General features: G+C 37.4%; 1 protein-coding gene across 1 annotated transcript; it reads right to left on the bottom strand.

Moving 5' to 3' along the window:
- Positions 1 to 1,780: 1,780 nt before the first annotated feature.
- LOC102236568 (ankyrin repeat domain-containing protein SOWAHA-like) lies at positions 1,781 to 24,449 on the bottom strand. Its single transcript, XM_014468735.2, has 14 exons — positions 24,171 to 24,449; positions 20,138 to 20,199; positions 18,646 to 18,861; positions 17,187 to 17,309; positions 12,799 to 12,855; positions 12,347 to 12,448; positions 11,533 to 11,544; positions 9,391 to 9,393; positions 7,615 to 7,701; positions 5,276 to 5,278; positions 4,869 to 4,871; positions 4,659 to 4,731; positions 4,336 to 4,431; positions 1,781 to 3,394 (listed from the first exon to the last, which is right to left on the bottom strand). The coding sequence occupies exons 1-14, from the start codon at positions 24,304 to 24,306 to the stop codon at positions 3,222 to 3,224; spliced, it is 1,146 nt and encodes a 381-aa protein (XP_014324221.1). The 5' UTR covers positions 24,307 to 24,449; the 3' UTR covers positions 1,781 to 3,221.
- Positions 24,450 to 25,368: the final 919 nt, after the last annotated feature.

The following is a 25,368-nucleotide window of genomic DNA, read 5'->3' as shown; positions in this document are numbered from 1 at the left end:
ACCTCTAACTAACTATCCTAACTGCACTGATCTCTTTCTCCATCTATGGATGGGATTTGAACCATCCTGGGCATCCTTGCAACAAGGCAGCAGCCACTGCACCACCATGCAGCCAAGGAATGATGTCACATCCTGTAAATCTGTTGGATGTGGGGTAGGGTTAGGGTTGCTCTATGGTGTGCTCTATGTCCATGCAATAGTAACAATTTCTCTGCAATTTATTCCCTCAAACAATTAAGGAGCATTTACATTACCAAATGTCTTACAGCAGTGGCCCCCAACCACCGGCCCGCGCAAGAAATAATGAGCTATTTGGACTAAACAATTAATTAATTTTCTTAATTAACTTTTCTTTTTAATCTTAAATGCAAAATGTATTTATTTTTTGTACAGTTTGGCTTAATTACTGTTCTGAACATATTGTTCTTTTAGTAATCTATTACTAAATTAGTTGACAATTATGATTAGTCATGATTAATAGTTTCACCACTAGTAAGGACTGCTCCAGGACTCCAAGCTAACTCCAACTTTAAGAGGACGTCCAGTGCATTTTGAAACTGACATTCTGACTTCTGAGTAGAAATTGTGCGCTTTAAAACTACACAACCCAACGTTTAATATGTAAGTTCACAGGAAAGCAGAACATTATTAGATTCATATTACCATACCTGAATCCCGTGAACAAAGTGAAGTTCACCCATCCATTATTTTCCATCTATAGCCTCACAGAGAGTAGCTAATGAGGTTATTGAGCATCTGTGACGTGACATCTACATTTTGGCCATTTGTAAAACAATAGCAACAAGGAAGCCCAGGACATTGGGCCCAGTGCTGTCCCGACTCAAAATAACAAAGCTGAGCAGGCGCTGGTGGGAGGCTGCGCTCTCATGGAAATGAGCAACCGAACCAACAATGTAGTGCCTAATCTCCTCAGAGAGAGGAATCAGTTACACAGCAGTATGCACCCCTCAATGCTTTTCATTAGAGTCGGCGTGCTACTGAAACAGTCCCTCCGCCCTTTCGCCTCGCATACAAACACACACACACACACCCACACACACACACACACCTAACCCTCATGTGTAGCCACAGAACTTACACATACATGCACTAGAAACAAGGTGCCACCCCCCCAATCCGCCAACACAACAACAGAAGGGTTAAAATAAGTGGGGCAGTGGCCTGGTGTGGGGGTGCAAGGCCTCAAAGCATGGGATTAAAGTTAATGTGCCCTCCCTAGGTTATAATCTCTTCAGAGGGGGACTTTGTTTGAGGGGCTTGAGGGCAGTGAGATAAGTATCTATTACAGAAACTCCCCTCTTATCCCTCCAACATCCCCGCTTCAAAAATGAAGCACAAAAACACTTGCCTCTGTTCCCCTCTGTGTCGTCTGATATCTAAGATCCAAAAGCAAGTGCTGTCCCTTTTTCAGCTAATCAGGAATTAGGAGTCCAAAGCTGTATGGAAGGTTGGAGGGGGCCATATTTACTCCATCTGCAGCCCACAAAGTCAGGTAGTTAAAATGAGATCAAAGCTGCTCGGAATCTCAGGTTATTGGGTAGAAACGAGGAAAAGAAAGTAATAATACAATTTGAAGTTGCTGCAGATTCCAGCAGAGTTGTTAGGATTGTTCTTGCTGAAGATTCCAGCAACTTCAGATTTTATCTGTCCACAAGATACTTAAAGTGAGATATTTAAAATAAACTACGTTGATGCATCAAAGTCAAGAAACACTAGAAATCAGTTTTATATAAAAGAAAGTTTAATTCAAAAATATTTTTATGATATAAATATGGTGGACAAAAGTATACAATGTTCAGATTACACAAATTAATAAGGCAAACTGCAAAAAAAATGGTGTTTCAGTTTTAAAATAAATTACAATAATGAAAATCAGAACAGTGCTTTTTTGTTTTACAAATGTTGACAAGAACTTTAATGTACAGAACATGGAAAAACATTTTTATAAAATCTATTCTAAGTAACAGAGAACAACAATGCCATAAAATGCTAAACATGCAAATTAATGACTGAAATGCAACACTTTCAATAATCTCGTCTTTGAAAACTTTGAACTACATGTTTCTTTGCAACAATTTGCAAAGATCAGAAAAGTTTCCCCAAAATTGTCCCATATAAAATTTCTTGTTTATGAAATTATAGTAATGACTCAAAGGGCAGAATTAGCTTCCTCATTGTGCCTGAGGCCAGAGTTGTTAGGATTGTTCTTGTGGAATATTTTTTATTACATTGTAATGAAAGGCTACATTTTAAAAATATATTTAGAATAAAGTTTAAAAAAGATTAAGTATTAAAGTAAGGTAGGACTGAATTTTTTCCACTTTGCCTTTTTGTGTTAAATTGGTGAAGAAGTTTTCCTTATACCACTTCAAGGTTGTAATGGTGCTCCAAATGTTTTAACTCTAATACATTTTTGTCTTTAATAAAAACTGGAGCAGGTTTAATCCTTGTGACAGAAGCATTTTTGACATGTTGTCACAAACCAAAGGTCTATTTTTTTTAGGTTATGAATTCCTAACTTAGCAAGTTGTAAGGCTAAAGCTCTAAGTGGATACTATCTTTTGCAAAATGTTCACATATTTTTTAGGAACAAAGATTTTAATGAGTGGTTAAAATAGAAACAAACTTGTTTAATATACTTTTAACAGAATTGTGGGTTCGTTTTCTCATCATTCATTCTGCAATCCCCAATTCCCTGCAAATTTTATCTAAAAAAAACATATATATATATATATATATATATATAAAATGTTTTCCTGATCAGATTTTGAACTCAGGACAAGCTAAGGAACTAAAACACTGACAGTCTTACTTAGCGTCTGCAGAGAAAACGAAATTCCAGAACATGATCAGTAACTAAATGTTTTCCACTCATCTCCAACCTCTCTCAAATTACACTAAATGAAAATGTTAAGCTCTGAGAATCCTGCAGCCTGAACTGATGTGACCCTGTAACACGTTACATCATCAGTAACATTTAGTAACATTCATTAAAACTTTGCAAGCTTCAAAATACTTCAGTGAATAGCATAATGTACATATGAATAAAGCAGCACTTTCAAATTTGTACTTTACGTTGCAGCATCTGTGTTCCATATTGCCTTCTAGTTGTGTTATTAAGTGTTTCCAGGTTATGCATCTGCTCATATTATTTGTAGTACTGTTTGGTCAGTGTGTGTGTGTTGAATGTGTGTTTTTCCTCAGCGGGAGAACTTTCTGGGTCTGAAAGGAGGAAGGGCGAGCTGATGCGACGCTGTCCTCTCCTCCTCTATCGGAGCCAGCTCCTCCGCTGAGCCCCACTTCTTCTTGGAGTGAAACAACGACACCAACTTCCTGTTCTTGTTCCTCTCCCTGGCCTGAGCGACTTGAAATTCTGCAACCGAGAAAAGCGAGAGATCGTAGTTGATGGAGATCCGCAGTATCAAAACGAAACTACCATCCGTCAGGAGTCTGAATGTGATGTTATTGAAATGCTTCATAATGGTTTCTACTGGTTTTACTTTCAGAGAAGCAACATTTTTACCAAAGTGGAATTCATATAATGGATATTATGATTTGCTCTGCTCAGAGTGTTGGAGGTTTTTTTTGTAAATTTTCTTAAACAATGCCAAATATATCAACTCAAAATGGTGTCTGCAGAAAGCCAAACTGGAAACTTCAAAATGATGAAAATCAGGAATAGATGTTCTCTAAGATATCAGTTTAGATGTTTTCTACCTTAAATTAGTTTAACTTAATTATCTTATTGTTTTAGGTGAAGTTCAAGATCATTTGTTGACTTCTTAATTAAACTATTTATAAGAAAGAATTTAAGCCTCAGGTTACAAATAATCCAGTGAATTCAAGCGAGTTTCCCAACACTGAGAAATCGGAGTTACTTTGCAATCAAAATAAATTTAAATGTAAACTACAAAAATGATCTTAAGTAACATATTTTAAAATAATACCATCATGTGGACAGGGACCAATTTCTGGTATCAAGACAGAAAATGTCAAGGTTTCAAAATCTAAAAAAAATTCTGTCACACTTTTATTAAAATTCCAGTTCCTTTTAATAATATTTCCTTACATGAAGACTTATAAGACAATGATTTCCCTCTCTCACTGTGAGCTATTATTCAACTGGCAAAGGCAAAAAAATCTCACAAAACCATCAGCTTTGTCTGAAGTTTAAAGACAGAAATGTAACAAAAAAATCTCCCACGTTTTAGAAACAAATATTAAGAAAAACCTGAGATGATCTCTATAAGTATTAAAACTCAAAGCCGTTTTTAATTCAAAGAGTTCACCAGGAAAAAGGGACGAAACACTCACGCAGGTCGCAGTCCTCCTGGGGACCTTCAGGGTCTTTGATGTTCAGATAATGGCCGGGAAGACGGCCGCTGTAGTCTCGGACGTTTTCTTTTGCCCCTGATAACATGAGAAAGAAATCCCCAAAACACAGAGAGCGGTCAGGAAAGACAGGCCACAGATAATCTACTTTACTGACACCTTACACCAATGGCTTATTGTGACAATCTGAGATCTGAAGGTAAACAACACTTCCTGGAACCCGATGCCAAGCAGCTGGTTAGGCAACACTGAGATTGTAGTGAAATGTAAAAAATGCACAATTTAAAGTGTGGTTAAATGTTTACCATAAGTTCCGATGAGTAGATCAAGAATGTGACGATGACCATGCAAAGCTGCAATGTGCAGAGGTGTGTATCCCTGCAAGGAAAGAAAAACAACTAAAAAATGTTCATAAGGAAGCTTTAAAAATGTAGAACCTCTAAATACAGCAGTTGGTTAAAGCTTTAGTTTTAGAGAGAAATTCTGCTGAAGTAATGGAAGGTTTTAGTACCTACCCCCTTGAGTTTCCCATGTCCAAAGGCATCCAATGAAAACATCATGGAAAAAAAAGATACAAATTAGGAAAGGTTATGGAAACACTAGATAATGATAAAAACATAATTGCTCAGTAATTCGCTGAAAATTGCACAGCCGTGGACTTGCATGCTGGCAAACAGGCGCTCTGTTTTGGGAGACAATTAACATGACATGACATGATTTATTAGCGGCGTCCTCCTGCGGCCCCACTGCTCTCTGCTGTAATCCATTTGCACAGCTGGATCTTCACAGAGATTTTTAAGGAGCATTACATCACACAGGGGACGAGGGGGACAGAGCGGGGGCACCGCAGCAACCTTTCAAGTCAAACGGCCTACTGTACTGCACATCCCCGTCACCGCCAGATGAAAGGTTGGTTACTCACATGCTGCAAGAGAGAAGAGTGCCGTAGTTAGATCGGTGCAAAAAGCGTGAAAATAAACAAACTGTGTGTACACATTTTAGATGACAGGCACACACAGGATGAAGTGAATATTTAAAAATCGTAAATATTAATCTGATATAGCAGAATAAGCTATGGTCAGTTTTTAAACATAAAGGTCTGTGTATTAATTGCTTTAAATTTCTATTTCTACAGGGAAAAAGGTTAAAACTGGAGCTTAATTTTACCTATTTCACATTTTACTTGGAGAAATTACAATGCGAGTTTGAAAAAAGCAAAAAATGAAAGAGAAATCTAATCTAAGCTTAGGTTATTTAATACTGTGTGATCTTCTAAGAATTTACAGCTTTATGAGTCTGAATACAACTGGAAAATATATATCTTTTGCCATCCTGTTAATTTTTGATGTAATAAAGTACATCTCCTTTCTTTTACTTTGACTTTTTTGTTGGTTTTAATTAGCTCAGATTAGGACATCTGATTTTCTGGTATTGGATATGTAACTGCAAGAAATCTGATCTAGTCAAAACTATAATAAAAACCTTTTATGTTTAATAATTAAGTCACCCTATTGTAGCTCTTTGTTCTTTCAATAAACTATAAAACTAGCAAAGAAAATGTCATTTTTGTTATGTTGAAATCTTCCACTAACTCTAGTTTACTACTAGTTTAAATTAAATTATGGAATTTATTCATACATGGAAATGTGCAAGTTTAGCTTATGCCTTGCCTCGATCAGAAAAAGCTCAGGTGACACTTTTAGTGTCCAAAACAGCAGACTTTCAGTTGTATTTGCATGTTTCCAGATGATGAAATATTAAATATAACCTTAGAGTGAGCAGGACCAATCAGACCAATCGTAAAAGAGGACAGCTGAGGAGGAGGAGGTAGAGAAACGGTTTAGCCTGGACTTGACTTTCATATTTGAGGTGGGAAGCAGGAATTAATATTGTACAGTCTGACCTCAGCAGAACACTCACTATATTGTTCCACTGTTTAAGGAGATCAAGCATGTTTACCAAGGAATCTATTGTGGTTGTGTGACTAAGTGCATGTTTGGAGCCTGAAGGTTGTTGTGCTGTCAGGAAATATCCCCCTAATACAGTGAATACAGTGCCTTGCAAAAGTAAACATAACACTAACATTTTTATATATAGCTACGTTACAACCACCGTGTAATTATGTGATCCATGCAAAATACAAAATAGTTGTGTTACAAAAGGAAAATGATCAATTGTTATTAGAATATTTGAAAAATATGGCATCCACTGGAATTTTTCATTTTATAACCACATTTTGCTGCAGTTGCAGAATCAGTAAGTCTTTTATGGTGCATTCACACCAGTCCTGTTTAGTCCACTTTAATCAGTTTGTTTGATTAGAAAGCCTGGTTCATTTTGGGAGGTGTGAATGTGCAACCGAACTCTAATATGGACCAAAAAAGTGAACTCTGGTCAGCCTAAAAACCTACGTCTTGGTTTAGTTGAAGTGACCTCTGGTGCGGTTCGAATGCATATGTGAATGCAAGCATAGAGTTCTCCAACAACAGGAAGCGGATTATAGTACATGATTAACTATTGACTATTACCTTAGAGTTAGAGTCTAACAAATTTACTTGCTGGCCACAGTTTCGCTAATCCACAAATGAGCTAAGAGCGGAGCATATTTTTTTGTTTATCGCTTTAGCGTTTTTGCTAACTTTGAAAATGTTTAGCACATTTAGCTTCCTCTAATTTTTTTTTGCAAAAGAAAATCTAAAGAACAGTTTTTTTCTTTATGTTTTAGAAACTTTGGCAGTTAGGTAAATCAGCAGGTTTGTTCCACAGAAACACTTCATGAAGCGCAACCGGGTTGATAAGTGTGTAATAACAAATTTGATCCTTTGAAGGACGATACAACATGATCAAATTTAGTGCTTTAGCATTAGCTTCCACTAAATAGCTTGTTTGTATAATAATTTAGCGTTAGCAGAACTAATGTTGATAATTAGTGCTTTGCTTTGATAATAAGTATCTTTTTAGATAGCAGTGCCCACCACGGATATCAGTGTAGAGATTGTGAACCAATGTATGCCACATTTTTCAGAAATTTATTTCATGGATAATTTTTCTTCCACTTCATGATTATGTACTATTTTGCATTGTTCTACCACATAAAATTGTAATAAGAGACAGAAATTTGTGCTGCATTATGTAGCACACGACCTGTTAAGAGCAAAATAGTCTGTAAATCTTTGTTTCAAACAAAGCCATTTACTTTAATAGATTTGCATTAAGTTTAAAGAGATCCACCTAAAATCTCTCTCTAAAAATGTTACTTACGGATTTAGTGTTGACATCTGCTCCAGCGTCAGCCACTAGAACGGCCATGTTCTCGTTGCCGTGTTTGGCGGCCCAGTGCAGAGCGGTCTGTTTGCAATAGGGATAAAAAAAAAAAAAGGTGTTACTCATATAACAACTGTTGTAGCATTTTTACAAGCTGCCATGCCTCTTATTGGCTGTCAGAGGTCAGAGGTCCAGGTGTATGTAGAGAGCAGTTCATGCATGGAGGAGCGGTAAGAAAAGGGGAAGGTTTCCTGCCATCTAACGCAGCCTAATTACAAAACAACACAGCACTGTGCTCACAGTTGGAGGGCCTGGCCGCCTGTCACCACACGGAAAGATTGATGATGTTAGTGTGACCCCGGGGAGGGGAGACCTACCCAGACATCACAGCACTACTGTCAGCACACGTCGAGGACGGAAACCCGAGCCTCCATTCGCACAACAGACACACCCAGACGGCGGCGCGCAAAGACGCTCGGATGTGAAAATAAAAACACACATGAACCAATAAGGCAGAGTGAAAACACGAGTTCCACCATGTCCACCTGCTGGACCGCAGCTGTGATCCCCTGTTTCTCCTACACACTCAGAGATGTGTAATTATGGGCTATCAACAGGTGAAATCTGTGTAGGTGCAAATGTCAGCTCAGTAACCACATCCATCCCTTCTGCCATCTGACCCTTCACACAGCAAATCAAACAGCAACCATTTCACAATTGCATATTAACAGTGGATGGATGAAAAAGCTTTGACCTCTAGTTGTTACTGAGCATGTGCTGCTGAGAAACGGCTCCACAGTTTATTCACCAAACAAGATGAAGGCAGTAACTTATTTAGAGGGGTAGTATTAGTATTTTCCAGACACATAGAGCCATTTTATAGCACAATCAAGTAACTATGTTGCTATAAAAGAAATTTGAGTATTTTTAATTTAATGCCTTGAAATTGAGTCTTTGTCTCTTTAACCTAAGATTACAATTTTTAGATTAAAGAAAACATCATTCTGCCATAGAAGCAGAGGTACTAACCTTCAGGACAATTACAATTTGCTTGTTTTCATAATCCAATGATAATATTGTACAACTGCATTCTGTTCATTATTATAGACTGTAAAATATATTGTATGATCCCATGCATGTAAAACGTATTCATTGATTCATTTGTAAATGCAATAAAAATGGTAAAACATCCAGCAGGGTGAGAATTTTTTATAGGCACTGTGTGCAGCTTAATGGGATAAAAACTGAGGCAACAGATGTTTTTCTTATTTTACCTTCCTGTGTGTTCCTAGTGACTCTTTTATTACTGTCTGAACGAGTCGTTTTCTCTTTACAACCTCAGATCGCAATCATGTACAACAGGCTCATCCAGCAGCCAATAACAGAAACATTAGTTTTTCGTATGGCTCCATCTGACGCGTCAGAAGCTCAGATTGTGACAGACGCAGTGTGGTTGGAATATCTCCTGATCTTCAGTGTCACATCAGAAGACAGATCATCCAAAGTGCTGCTTGACAGGCAGCTGGCTGGGCTTCCCAGTGAGCAGGAATGATGTATGAGGCCCAAAACAGGATGCTTGTTCCCTTGTTTCTGTTCCTGTTCCCCCCACTCCCACCCCCACCCAGCTGTCGGATCACTCAGGGGGCAGCACTGAGTCTCCCAACGAAGAAAGTGGTGGCCAAAGAGGACTCATAGTGACAGAAGCACAAAGACCTGTCTGGTCTGGATGTGGAGGAAAGATGGAGAGGATTGATGGGGAGGTGATGTACTTACAAACTGTTTGTGGGAGGAAGTCCGTCACAGCAGGAACGTAGGCATGCGTCACATGGAGGAAGAGAAAAATATGGTGAAACTTTGATGAGAACTAAATTCAGATCAGATAAGTTGGTCCACCTTAAAGCCTTAAATGTGCCAAAACATATCCATGCTCATTGAGGTTTTTCACATTTTACTACAAAATAACTCCAAACTTCAAAGTATTTATAAACCAACACAAAAAAGTGCACAATTGTGAATTTGAATCAAAAGGGATAAAAAATTATTCACAATTAAAAAACTGTATTTGGTTGTTGATCATATGACTCATGTGATGAGAAAAATGGATTTCCATTGCAGTTTTGCAAAATGCACAAATTTCGATACAGGTGGAAAAACAACCTCATCCCAGCGCAAAAACTTTTTTGTCAAAAAAATGTGAGTTTTTCAAAACTGACATGTTTCCCTTATGCAAATTTATTTTCACAATTCCAATTTGTGCAATTATGTGGTCAATGGAAATGCAGCCAATCGGTCACTGTCACCTTTTGCTCTTCCAAGAGAGCTGAATCACTTCAGGACTCATCTGCACATTCATGGTTAACAAAGGTCTCCTTACTGTTGCCTTTGTTGCTACATTTAGCGACTGCACAGACAAAAAAATTGGTACTTGTCAAAATTGGTAAGTCGGCAATTTTCTTCTACATAAAAACATTTGTAGACTGCAAAAAAATATTTTTATACAAAAAAATTTCTATACATTTTTTGTAGAAAAAAAAATTCTACAAAACTTGTGATTAATCTCAAAATTTCTGAGTTTTTTAAGCATACTTTTAACTTTTGAATGTCAGAAATAAGCAAAATTTTTCTAGAAAATGTCTCAGTTGTAAATTGTTACAAATAGTCGTAAATTTTCAACTTTTGGACCTCAGATATTTCCTTGATTTTTTCCTAGAAGATTTCTGAGATTAATTGCAAAATGTCAGTTTTTTTGGTGGAAATTTACTCCATCTTTTTTTCTATCTACAATGGCTCCAATAACACTGTCATAAATCTGACTGAGCTTTAGAGATTTTGCAAAGACTGATCAAAAATCAAAGTTCTTATACCCACAGAGTTGGTAGAGTCCCCAATAGACCTATAGCTGTGAGATTTGTAATGAAAGCTGGATCTAAAAGCATGGACTCAGGTGAGCTGAAGATACATGTATGACAAAAAGTTAAATAAAAACAATATATTCTGCTCTTTTTATTTGACAATTATGTACAAGTTTGTGCTGGACTGTTACTCCTTCCTATACAACTTAGCAGTGATAGCATCAGGTCAAATGTTCTATTTCTTAGTTTTTAGGTTCTGTTCAGGAGAGTTTTGGTTACTGTTTTGATTTTCGGTATCTCCCTGTGTTATCTCCACCTCTGCTGAGCAGTGTCAGGTTGAGGGCTGAAACATCAAAGAGTCCTGAGGGGGACTTAGCACCTTCCCAGGGACACATGCAGCATTGTTCTACAATTAATCCCAGCCTGCTCTATTACTTTCAGATTATCTTTAAATGGGCAAAGTCTTTGTGAGGCATTAAGACTCTCCTTAATCTGCACCCCGCCGCCTCCCCAGCTCCCAACACTTCAATGGCAGCCGAGCTATCTTGTCCATGGTGGAGATGGCAGAGGCTTACAGCGACTCTTAGAAGGTGGTCTGCCATGGCCACAGGACGGTGTGAGAACTGTGACACGAGGGGAGGGACAACAAACATGAGCTCAAATCTCTTAAGCGCACCGGGAGACAAATAAAAGGATTTAGGTTGTCAGGGGGCCACAGGAGCTAAAAAGCTATCTTTCATAATCCTTTTGATAGTGGACCTTTGAAATGCGTGATCTGGATGCTCTGAGAAGCGCTGAGGAGAAAGACTGTTGGTGGTGGATAAGTAAAGAGCAGGTTTGAGACTGGAGAAAAGTGTTAAAGACAGTAGAAAGTGAACTTGAACAGATGAGGCCTTTTTTTAAATTATGGATGGAACTTACCCCCTGAGAGCAGTGGTTATGGTCACAATCAGCAGCCATTATGCAGCGGAATGTGGGAGTGAAAAGCTTCAGGTTAAACAAGAATCCAGAACAGAGATGATAATAACTCTGCAGCATGCTAAAAATCCCTCAATATACTCACAGAGGTGAAGTCCTGGTTTCAAGAAACAAAAATAAACAACCATGAATTAATCAAATTGCACATATTCACCAATTTCATTTTTTTAAGAGATGTGTATGATCATTTCATTCCATCTGTATTTCTCACATTTGCAATTTTATCTGTTTCATACCCAATTTGTTCAGGCAGGAAAAAGAGTAATCTGCCAGTTTATTGGGACATGTTGTGCCTACTTTAATAACCAATGACCTAAAGACACTCAATAAACTGAACTTAGTTACTTGTTTCATTAAATCACTTAAAAACCAGAAAAACCACATAAATCAAATATATTAAACCTTTATGTACTGAAACTTCAGAACAACGCAAATCTATAAATATAAATCTACAAGGTAAAGTAGATGCGTTACACTTTCAGTCAGAAAAGGTTTGCATAAGCAAGAATGTCAGAATTTTGTTTTTCCAAGTAGAAATTCCAAATTTAATGTTGAATAGAATGCCCTATATTTACACAACAGTTTCTGAGCCACAGTTAGGCTGGTATGTGATTAAAATGCACTAGTCAGTCCCTCCTGTTATTGCAAATTCACTCATCAGTCGCAAATTTTGCACAAACTTGCAATTTTCACCAGTCATTGTAACTTTTCTGCAAATCTGGCCTATTACCTCAATGTTTTCTGTACATCCTTCTTGTCAGACCAATCACTGCAGCTTGTTGTTTATCACAAAATTTGTTACCTTGTTACACTCATACTTCCAAAACAAAGAATCAAAGTTTAATTTCTTTGATTTATTGCAGTTTCTCTTTATAAGCCAGGCCATAAGGAGGTGCTACCTTTTTATTTGCCAGTGAGGGTTCCTGCATGAGCAACTGCGAGAGGTCAGGCACTCGAGCGCTGGCAGCGTGGTAGATCCACTCTTTCTCTGTAGGATCCAGCTGCAACAGAAACACACATCCTGTCGGGGACTCTTTTTGACAATGCTGAGACCACAAACCTCTAATCCATTTCCTACAAGCGGCAGAGCCAACTGACACATAGTGGGAGACACCCACGATCACGCTCCGCTGAGTTCAAAAGTTTCACTCCTCATATTTGTTTAACGGGGACCAACACCACTGATAAGGTGGGTTTTATTTGCAAGAGGCAAACCTTAAAAAGGTCATTCTGAATGTAGACAAAAGTAGAGCAACTTTGACTTTGTGAACTGTACGGTTAGTATGTTTTGCCTCCTTGGTAAATATTAAGCAAAGGGAAGAATGATGGAAAAGGCATTACAGGGACTTACGGCGACAGAAGCGGAGCCCATGCTGCCAGTGGACTCCTCGTCATGTTCCGACTCGGACTGAAAACACAAACCAAACCACAGCATTACTCATCTGTGACAAAAAAAGCTGATCTCTGACACAGCTCAACTGTCCTGGGGCAGACACACACTGGTCACATTGCTGTGATGTTTTCCAACTGATGTGATGTGACCAAAGGGGTGTCAGACAGATAGGGAGGTAATGAGAGAGCAAGACAGAGGTGATGCTTTCACACTTAGGCGGTAATAAATAACAACCCGATTAATAATTAACAAGAAAAAAGAAGGCAAAAAGGTTTTTTCATCCATTTAGAGCTCAAGAGAAAACGCCAGCCGTTCATAAAACTGTCATTAGGCTGATTTATGGGAAATAGGAATTTTCTCTTTCTCTTCTCGACTCTTGAGGAACTCGCAAATTGTTCTCAGATCACACAGACGCATGACGGTAAAACAGTGAGTCCTTTAATGTCTGCTACCCCAACTGCCACATGTCAGCATTCTGAACACGAAAAGTGGAGGCTCGGTATTTATCCAGCCCTTTCCAGTCTGACAAGTACTTTTTTTCATCCCTTCTGGTAGAGACCAGTAATAACAGGCAGAAGAAACAAAATAACACTGGTGGTCATGAAAGGATGGAAAGAGAGAGAGGGCTCAAATGTTCTCTCAGCATTTTCCCATTTTATTAAAACCGCAACAGCTTCTGGCCTAAAACTAGAAATGTTGTCATCAGCTATTAAGAATAACTTCTGCTCCTATTTGATGTAGATTGTCAAAACTAAAATAATCCATCATACATTTTCAAGGCTCAATGTAAAATATTTAGGTGATTTCTTGACACCAATTGTGTTCATAAAAAGTTTTAACTTATTAAAGTGGGGAGCATAGTGCCATTTCCTAACATAATCAAGTTACTATTTAACCTCCAATTGTTATGGAAATGCTACATATATAAAATGTGACTTAAAAGGAAACTTGACGTTGCAATAAATAATTGGTATATTTTCAAATAAGTTTAAGACATTTAAAATAAAAAAAATCCATGAGACAGTTTTAGTGGGTTTACAATTGCTGTGATGTAAGTTATGTGTGTTCTGTAATTACACATTTAAGATGTTACCAGTGTTTGTAAAACAAATCATTTTATATAAATAGTGCATGACCACAGAAATCTTTTAACAAAAGTCCGACTTTTGCTGTTTTGTTTCATTGTTGTAAAGCAGTTTACTATGTTTATTATGGCATTGATTTTTGTCAAGTTAATGAACTCAAAATGTGTGTTTTAGATTAAATATGTCCAGGATTGTGTATAATACATTTTATTTGTTGTGCACTCAAAAAGTCTCAAGCATGAAAACTCCCAAAAGAACATTAGTAAAAAGCATGAAAAACAAATTCTTTAAGATTTCATTTTTTGGATTTAGTTTCATTTCTTTTTCACCTTTTAAAGTCTCAGTGACAAATCTTTATGGGAGCATCTATCTTTGTTACTTTTAGGCAATGTTGTTACTGAATAGGCAAAACATCTAATGATATATTTTAATTAGCAAATTTGAATCATGTTGTATTCCTACTGATATATATATATATAAATGACCTCAGTCTAAGCAGAGTTAGCAGGTCCTAAAACAGTTAAGGTGGTGAGTCATATGCTTGATAAACACACTTAATCCAGTTTGAGAGTAATATTAACAAAGTCCAGCATGTTTAATGTTTCCACTGTGAAGGTCATGAGAGTCACATGCTATTTTACTGTGGGTCAATTCTCTTTGCAGTAATGAGCACAAATGGCTATTATCTTTCTAACGTGCTCCACCAACGCTGCTGCTTAGCATAACAACGGGCAGCTTCATTTAAATTCAGTTTTTATCCACACTTAGTCTCCTCACTTTCTGCTACAACATCCTGAAGTATAAAGATCTGGGTAATTTACTTGGCACCACCTGGTGGGTAAAACAAGGAATCACTCAGGGCTGTGAAGGATTTTCTTGCCTCAAATATGTTTAGATTGATACTAGAAGCCACCAATGGATTGGTAACTTAACTTTACATTTTTGACTAGCAAAGTTAAGTTAATAATAGAAGCACTATAAAATGGAATCACCCTTCTAGGATGTACTACCCTCTTTATTGTTTTTACAAATCAATCAACAAAATGTTGTTTTTAGAGAATCCTTGAATGTCACAGTAAAAATTGATTTCTATAAAATAATACAATTATATACAAATATGCAACATCAAGTAAGTTATTACATAAATGTTAGTAGCAGATGCAACTTTAGTTGCAGTCTCAGGCTTGCACTTCTGGACATTGCAATTTTACTCCTCTCTCCCTGTATGGTTTCATGGGGGGTCAGCTGTGAATAACCCTATTCAAGTCCAGCCACAAATTATCTATCAAAATGATGTCTGGGCTTTGACTGGGCCACTCTAGACTATTCATCCTGTTCTCTTCAAACCATTCTGGGTAGCTTTAGCTGGATACATCAAGTCATTGTCTTGCTTCTCCGAAGCAGTGCAAATAGAAACAAATTGTCCTCCAGGATTCCCTATAATTTGCTAAATCTATTGTATTTTCTGCCTTTCACTCATTGTGAAAATAGTAGCACCAATTATCTGAACCTCTGATGAATTAGGTTAGTCAATTTAAAGGCGGTCAATATTTTTGCAATCACTTATTTTAAGTTAAATCTTTTTATTTAATTATTTGATCTAATTATTTTTGCTGAATACAGTTCAATTTGACAGTAATATTTTTTTTGTCTTTTTATTTGCCAAAAAAGCCACATTTTGCTAATCATGATTAATTTGAATAGAAGGGTAAACCATCCAAAGGGACGAGTCATTTTTAAAGTCACTGTATCCTTGGTTCCACCAACATCAAAGCAGTCCAGGTGTTAGCTGTTTGGACATGTGCACTGCAGTCCAGAAATTTGAGAAAGATGATGTCAGCTCATAATATTTCCAAGAAATGATGTAATGAGAACCTTTGTGAAAATAGTCGATCATCCTGTAGAGCTTTCTGTGTTCTAGTGATTATGTGTTATGTTGTTTTGAGATGTTTATGAAATATTTCACAGTGTTATCAGCACAAAAACTATGAATTAAAATACACCACATTTCTGCCCATATCTTTTTGGATATTGCTTAACTCTGGAGTGCATGCACCAAGACATGCAAGTAACGCAGGTCAATTAATAAATGTAGATGCCCAGGCTAATAAACAGAACAAACATCAATCAAAAGTTCATATTTTAAGTGTGGTCATCATACTGCAAATAAAACCGTTTGAAGGTGAAAAATGGTTCCAGTCAGAGACAATTCAGCATTTGATCAGTGGTCACCTTGTGCTAAGTACTAATCATATTTTAAAGGGAGTTTTGACAATGATTTAACATTAAATTAACAAAGGAAACCCTAGTAAAAATGTTTATAGATTAAGCAATGAGTTCTTTTCAGATGATTTGTTCTGAGTTTTTTTTTTAAATTATGATCAACTAAAAGGTCCTAACCCAGAATGGGGGTTGAAGTTAGCCACCAATACCCCGATCCACCTTTGGAAGTAATCATAAAGCCATAATCACTCTGAACTTTACAGGGTAGTACAGGCATGTGCAACAAAAGTGATGTATACAAAGCACTACATTTCTCCCGTATGAAAATCCCACACAATTTTGTGCAGATGAGGGCTCCATGTTGTAGGCCACACCCCTTTTGCTCCTATATAGTGTGAAAGCGCAAAAGATTTGTGATCAAAGTAACTTAATAGGGAGGTTCATAGTTACAGCTAGCTGCATTATGTCAGTTAGAAACATAATCTGAAGTGTGCTTGTAGTGTACATGGAGGTAAAGCTGGACTCTCAGTCTGGCACAATCTCCTGTTTCCCTCCAGGGACAACTGAAGAGAACCACACCCAATGAATTCTGTTTGTGCCTGCTCAGCCACCAGAAGATTTATTTGACACCACATAAAAAAATAGGATCTTTGGGTTTCTGCTAGGGATAAAACTGTAAAGCTTGAACTTAAAAAAACTGACAGAAAGACATCACCAAGATCAAGCCTGGGACTTTTTGAACCCAGGATGGGAAACTTCACCAGGCTCAGACAGATTGATAGCGCTATCTGGATACTTTAATGACTGCACTTAAAGCAATACCAATCCTATTTTTATGCCCTGGTGTATCATGTTCCCCCATTACTGTCTGATTCTAAGACGCACAATAGTGTTGGGATCAAACACTTTTGCTAAGCTAAAACAGGCTAGATTTTAACCACACAAATCGGCATGTTTTTCACAGTGAAACAGCATGTAGAAGTCGACTTTTGTGGTGCTTTTGGCATCTGTAGGGTTAAAACACCATTTACTTTTTACCTTTGATGTTGAATCTCTGTCCAGCTCATCCTCCCCGTTGTTTAGTGCTGAGGGATCATTGATGTGGGCAGCAGAAGGTGGGTGTGAAAAGTGATGAACACTGTCTGTTCCAGCCTGCTGTTCCTACATTAGAACACAGAACAGTCAGCGTAAACAATGGTGCAATGCAAGACACAAAGCAAATCTGCGCCACAATCAGAGACTACTTTTAGCTTTTAAAAAAGTAAATTAAGGCTTATTCTTTGATCTGCGCAGCAAATTTATTTATTTACTACTAACATGTGTCTGTCTTGCAGGGTAGAACTAAGAATTGCCAAAGAGAATCCCAACAGATTTACTTTCACAAGTGGAGCATTACGGCTTTAGCTATAATACTCAACTGGAGGAAAAACAAATTATTAGAAAATGTTTTGGGTTTATTTCACATGCAATGAACATGGAAAAGAAAAATAAAGGGAAAAGGACAAAGAAGAGAGGTGGGGCAAAAGGTAAAAAGATAAGAATAGATGAGAGAAAGAAGGACAAACAGAGTTATAAAAAACACCCTATATGTCTTCTACTTCACTTAAAGAAGCAGACAAAGAGGAAGAAAAAAAACAAAGACCACCAAAGGAACAATGCCCTCCTACTCCACCGGTTTCCAACCCCCAATTTCAACCAAATATTAGAGGGAACATATTTATGTATTTGAGCTTGTGTGCAGAATGTTGAACCTTTGTGGGGTAGAGAGAAGCTCTAATACATTATTTTTTGTAATTAACTGATTTCATCCAAAGAAATGGCTTAAATGCATCTCTAAATGCCTAGAATTGATGACATCCATGCAGTTTAAATGCATGGTTGGCTCCGTTCCGCTGTGTGACTACAGTGTTCACTCAGTTGGACCAACGTCATCATTTTCATTTGCTCTTTGTTTAATATGAAACTGGGTGTGGCCAGCAGATGTTTGCTTTAGTACTCATACCGAACAATCATGTGTGAAGACACTTTACCGGCAGCACACTGGTGGTTTGATCTTCCAAAATTATGATGGCAGTTTGTCGGTACTCCAAAAATAATATGCAAATACTTTCAGGGAACAACTGTGAATGAAAACTTGTTGAACAAATCTTGTCTTTATGTTAAGGTCTATAACCTTTGACCCTGTCTCTTCTATGGGAAGTTATGTTGGGTTCACCACAGCAAACTAGCTTTTCATTTCTCTCTAGCAAACTAGCTTTTCATTTCTGGTTGTCAATGCAAACATTCATTCATTAGGCTGGCACAGGCTGGAAAGGAAAGGCTGAATGCACCAACAATGTGGGCTTTGTTTACACTAAATGCATAAAGTAGACACATGCAGAGCTGCACCAATGGTGGATTTAAAGCACATTTCAGAACCCAGTATTGGTCCTGCATCGTAACACCTCATTAATTTTATTTTTGAACATTTTAATTTAAACAAAAACCTACAACTCACCTCTTCATCAGGCTCTCCACATGACATTGGCTCGTCCTGCTCTTCTTTCTTGGAAGGAGATGATGTCAGGATGTCCATCGCCTCCCACTGCGCAGCGGCTGTGACTCTGGCCAGGCTCTGATTTCTCTGAGCGTTTCCGTCTGTCTCATGATGTCTGGTGTCTCGCTCCTGCAGCAAGTTTCTGTACTTCTTCTTTAGGACGAGATATTTCTCTCCCTGAAGGTTAAACAGTGCAACAGGCCTTTAAAAATGATGATGAGAAGCCTTGTCTGCTAGAGGCTCTGTCTGTTGCAAAGACACAATGAATTGTTACTGATGTAATGCAAAAATTACACAGCAAAAGCAAACTATAATATTGGAAAACTGTGTTTTTAGATAAAATTTCTAGACCAGAAAACATGCTTTATATATAAACAAATCAGCACAACAGTCAGGTATTTCCATTTGGCACTGCAGTGACCCAAATTAAAAAATAATAATAATAAAGGATTCAGACAACTAAAGGTTCATTTGGAACAAACATGAGAGACTAAAGTTGCATGACACTGTAAATACGTTAAGTTGCAATAACAATATCTGTTGCAAAACACATTTTCCTCATTTTTTCCTTAATCCTGCTCCTTGTGAGGTTTGTGATCCCTGTAAACAAAATCAATCTCAACTGTAAGACTGAAAAATATTGGGAAAATATTTACTTGCAGTACTAAACACTAAAAATGCTAAACACCACCCTACTAGCTTCTGTGAAAACCGTTTAGTCCGTTTGCCTGCTGATGTCAACAACGTTCTCCACATATATGATGACACCTGAAGAGAAACAAAGTTATGGCCTAATGTGACACATTTCTGATGTTTAGAAATTCTGCTTTATGTCTTCTGGACATATAGGATAGCACCTAAAAGTTGACCTGAACAAGTAAATTGTGCCACTGGCTGTTTTACTGATTAGCTTTTTGTATGTTTTCTATTGGGAATGTAAAAATTTAAACTATCTGTTTAAGTTAAAATAAAACTAATTAGATATTGCCAGGTGTGAAACAAACCTATGGTTATATATTTATGTGTGTCTAAGGCTCCGTTATTCACAAAGAGATATGACAAGGGTACTATTTATACAATTCCAGAGCAAAAAATAAAAATAGTAATAAAGAATTAAAATCAATACAATAAAACAAATAAAAGTAAAAACTTAAAAATAAAAATGGTTTATGATCAAACACACATATAACAAGAAATCCTCCTGATTTTATTTGACCAGCAAATAAAATCATCATCATGGGAACACATAACCTAAAAAGTAATCTTTCTAAGCATAAAAAATGTAGCTGCAGCTTCAAGAGGAAACACTGAGGGTACGACTGATCCTAAAACTAAATCCTCTAACTCCTCGGTTGTAACATATGCCAGTTCTGAGTCAGCATTCCTCACAAATCTAATGGGGAACTTTTTCCTAGAAAGTTTTTTTCCACAAAAGGTAAAAATATTCACTTACATTCTCTGACTTCACCACAGCGATTCTGTCGATGATGAGCTTGAATTCCTCTCTGTATTTAGCTGCAGAAAAAATATGAGAGGTCAAAAAGTTTGAACCTGCACTGATGGTTGAACCATACTGCACACAGTTTCATGAGAAAGTATTCCCATTTACTATTTTTACATTTTGTCACGAACTGCAAGTTATGTTATTTGTTTTTTGTTGTTTTTTTGTTTTTTTTTAAATAAAGCAATGCTTAATTATGGTATAGAAAGAAAATTATTTACGGTTTTAAAACTTTCACAATTAAAAATCTGAAAAGATGTAGCACACAACAGTTATTGATACCAATTTTACACAACAGACATGGTCTTTGACTGGGCCATTGTTACACTAAGCTACTAAATATGCATTAAACCAGACTAAACCAGGCCTTTTCAAAGTGTGGGATTTGCTCGTCTTCCTATCATGTCAGATTTCCTTTCATATCCCAAAGCATAATGGGGCCATAATAATAGGGCCACATAATAGGAAATATTAAATTCATGTATTTAAAAAGTAAGGCCTTAAAAAGTGTTGAGTTAATATTTTAAAAAGTAGGTTAGCCTTAAAGACGTTTATCACAGATCGTAAATTTTGCCATGGCAGGACTACTTAATTGCATATGTTTTTTGTTTCTCATAGGACATTTCTGCCAGGCAAAAGTTTGAGTTGCACTCAGACATCTTCGTTGCATTCTGTGACTCGAGGCGGTTGAAGCTGAAGCTAATTGCCTGCTAATCAAACTCTTGCTAGCTTTTCTGCAAGAGGATAAATTTATGGATAAATTTATTGCCAGTTGGCTGGAATGACGTTTGTTTTCGAAACTGGCTCACTTTTGTTGCCAACCAATATTAAGCTAGGTGCATTTGTGCAAAAAAATATTTAAACTTGGCAGTATGGGGTTAATGCTGTAGAAAGCCAAATGTAGTGTATTATAATAGGATTACACAACCATCCCCTATATTTGTAGGTTTTTTTTGTCTTAAATTTCATTCAAGGTGGCATTAAAAAGGTCTTAAGAAGTCTTCAATTTGACTTGCTGAAACCTGCAGATATCCTGGGTGTGTTCCTTTGGTCTTCATAGTGCTGCTTGTTCCATAAGGTTCTCTAAAAAACATCCAGCTGTAATTATAATGACTAAAAAGTATATATTACACACATGTTTATTACTAATATTCTAATTAGGTGACTTCTGAAGGCAATTGGTTGCACTTGTTTTCATGCAGGAGTGTCAGAGAAAACATGGTGTGACTTTTTTTTGCAAAGAAACTATATATCATCTGCCTGTGTGGGTTCACAAGCCTTAATCTAAACAGAGTGGAAGTATCTTCCCACTCAACATAAACAATGGTCCAGTTTGTGTGCAGACCAGTGGCAAAAACCTGAGTCATTTCAAAAGCCTCAGCTTATCTGTCCTGTGGGATAGAGCCCATGAGTCGAAGCTTTTTGTTTACCTCTCAGAGCAGATATGTCTGACTTATGCAGGATGTGTGATTAAGAACACTTTGCAAACATAGGTATTCCCTACATGCCTGTGGTAAACCGGGGCTTCCATCTCGGGACATGTGAAGCATTTCCTTTTCTTGATGAGAGCTATGCGACGAGACAGTTGGGCAGCTCTCACAACAGGAAATCTAGAGGAAGCAGCTGTTTACATCTGTCCCAACAAAAGAACCTCCTGCCCAGCGCAGTAACACAGTACACAAACTAGTAATTTATTAGCCAAAGGTCTCCACAAACAATCCAGCAAACCCCTCCTTCACATATTTTCCAAACCATGTCCCAGTTTTAGCAAGCTGATGAAAAAGCGCCCACATTAAAGGGTCTATATCCAGTCATGCATGCATGGACTTAATTATGATTAAAACACTATCATTACAATTACAACATAAAATGCTGCAGCCACATGCTATGACAGACTTAAAATGTGTGGGAAGCACTTTTTCTAATTGGACAGCCATGTCAGATGGCAGCGCTCAAAACCTCTGTCAACAACTGCACTGCTGATATGGCATCTGGACTGTACATGCTGCCGGCACAAGGTCACTTTGGATAATCATTTAAGGAGGTTAAAACCCCAGCATGTCTTCATTTCAGCCTGTGTGGAAAGTAAAGGCACTGCAGAATCGGAGCTAAGCGCCATGTGTCTGGTTTTGGTTGATAAAGCACTACATCCTGACCATCTGTTTTATCCAATTCACTCTTAGACAAAGAAAAGAATCCTTCAATTCTAGGTTTTACCAGTCAGAGTGAAATAAAAAATATTAAATCATTACCGAATCAACTTTAGCAGCCATAACCTTCAGTAGTTGTTCTCTGTGTAAACTTACAAGTCTCATGTTGCAGAGGAATTTTGACCCTTTCGCTTCAGTTCACTGAAGGTTTGCGGGCATTTCTTTTAGCACACTTCTCTTAAGGTCACACTACAGAATTTCACACAATTTGAGGTCTGGACTTTGGGCATGACAACACTTTGATTCATTGCAACACCTCATTTTTTCCTCTTTTTGAGTCATTTTATAGTAGACTTGTAGCTGGTGGACTGATTTTCTTAAATTTGACTCTGGAATTACTTTCTAGGACTGAGCAACTCACAGTGACAGCATGTTGTAGTTATTCTGTGACATTAATTCTGATTTGGTCTTTCTGCAGACTTTTGATAATTTTTCTTTTTGGTAGAGGCATTAAATGTTTCTATAGTTACTCCTTCTGTCTTTGGATGCTGTGCAGCTGGAGTGATTTCTTCTTGTTCTCTTCTACTTTTGGACAGTTTTTATTATTTTGTATTCCTTCCAAACAAGCATCTTCAGTATTTTTTTAATTGTCCTGACACAATTAGAGACAAAAAAAAAGCTAATGTGCAGTTTTATACAGTTACTAAAATACTTGTTTCAGTTTTATGTCACATGTACAAACTTGTACCTTAGTGGACATGTCACAATCTTTGGTTGTTTTGGTTTTGATCATTATCTCGTTGTTCATTATGTTCAAAAGCTCCTGCTGTTTTCAGTTATTTTCTATGAGTTCATTATTGTTAGTAAGGTGTTGCCATATTAGTTGATTCCTTTAGTGTTTAGTTTCTTGCTTTGTGTTTGGATTCTGTTTTTTGTGAATTTAGTCTTACTGGTATGATCATTCCAATATTTCAGTCTGTTGATAAGTAAAACAGCTGTGCATCCTGTCCTCATACTTCCCAATGAAGTGTAGCTTTATGCTGTAACTTTTTCCATCAGATAAAATCCCAAAAAAGCACATTGAGCTTTACTGATATACCTGTGACAATATGGGAAAAAGCTCAAGCATTGTGAATACACTTCCCCTGTCTTTTGTCATTATAGCCATTACATTGGCTGCCACAACTTACGCAGTCATACCAGACCCTGGAAACTTTTTTTGGTTTTTTTTAGCTGGAAAAATTATGCTATTACTTAAACTGTTTCTGTTTGCGGGAAAAATCCAAAGAGTTACTCAATACCCATTAGTCACTTGAGTCCAAAAATGAGTAGAACTGCAGTGCTAGCAAAGAATCAGGTCGATCTTGCATAATCTTAAGATATGTGCGTGGACAAAAACAGAGATTTTATCAGTGCTGTTTGTAATGATCTCAGAGCTGCTCCTGGGAGGAACCGGGGGGGGCGGAGGGTTATGTGACACTGCATTTTGCTGATGGGTCCTCAATGTTGTAACCAAGGGCTCGTGGAAGGAAATGACACAAATCCTGCTGAAAGGAGTTGGGGGAGTGAATGGGTGATTTTTTAATGCTAACCAGATGTTGGTTTTACAGACAGAAACGACGCAAATATCGTAACAAGGCTGCCTATTACAGATAAATGTGATAGTGTATCAAAAATGCTTCCAGATATAAACTGAACCTGAATAGACAGACGCACGCGGGAGGACGATTCTTTCATCCTCCACCGACAAGCCGCGCGACCGCATCACGACCGCGTCACGCCGTGTAATCACCCCGGTGGTCTCCGCTTAGTAATGTTATATTCAGTCTACTTACCGCGTAACTGCGGGTCACTGTGGCCAATGAAGGGCTTAAACGTCTTCAGCATATCTGCATTTTTCACTCTGCCGGAGTTCCCACCGGCAGAGAAGAAATAATTTAACAGCGACTCCTCAGTCACATCACCCATCATCTCACAGCCTCTTGTTCCTTTTCCCGCGGATATTCTTTGTCTTTTAGAGCGTTTGCTACTCTGCCATAACGTTCTCTGTTGGGCTAATTAGCTCTACTACATGCCTAAAGTTCACTCCACCCAGACGAGCTGACCGCTGCTGCGCCTCCTTCTGTTTAACCCTTTAAGTACATCCCCTTCATGGGCGTTTAAGTATCCTCCACATGTAAATGTAATCACAAAATGAATTTATGTCACTTATTGAATTCAAAACCTAAAACTCGCACGTATGCATTCATTCAAACATTTCTTATTGAAATTAATCCTTTTTTGTTATTGTTTGTATGCTGTTCAGTTGGTTTCCCTCATAAAGAGATTTTATCTCAAGGGATTTCCTGGTAAAATTATGGCTGAATTATTAAAAAGCATAGCTACATCCATTACACAGATTATTTCAAATCTTTGTTTCTGTAGATGTTATTGATCACGGTTTACATCAAATAAAATCCAATCTCTCTTTGTCTACAGAAGAAATTAAAATCTTACAGAATATTAATTTAAAGCGTCAGCCAGCTGAAAAGTATGTTCATGTACCATGCTGTAGGGAAAAATGAGCTTAGTTTAGCTACCCTTGTTGCTAGGAAACATAATATTGCCATCATTCCATGGAGTCTGTAAAAAAAACACGAGTAAAGTGGTTAGACCTTTATTTCTAAAAGAAAATATATATATTTTTATATATATATATATATATATATATATTTCTGATTGCATAGGACTTAACATTGTTATAGCATAAAAAACGGATCTTTATTGATAATAAACTAATTTTCCTAAATGGTAGATTAAACATTCTTTATCAAAGGCAAAGACAGTCTAGCCTCTAACATACCCTGTTCTAACACAGCCAGGTCTTTGAAATACTTAAAGGAAATGATTTTATTTTGGCTTATTTAAAAAACTACATGCAAATGTACAGCCATTTTGCATGTGTTTGATTTCATTTCCTGTATTTTGATCCCCTCTGGCCCTTCAATGAAGTCGGCCATCCTTCCAGGTTTGCTCGCATTGGAATTCACTTTC

This window comes from Xiphophorus maculatus, chromosome 1 (assembly GCF_002775205.1).
Source record: "Xiphophorus maculatus strain JP 163 A chromosome 1, X_maculatus-5.0-male, whole genome shotgun sequence".
Lineage (NCBI taxonomy): Eukaryota > Metazoa > Chordata > Actinopteri > Cyprinodontiformes > Poeciliidae > Xiphophorus > Xiphophorus maculatus.
This window is presented reverse-complemented; position numbering and strand designations above follow the sequence as displayed.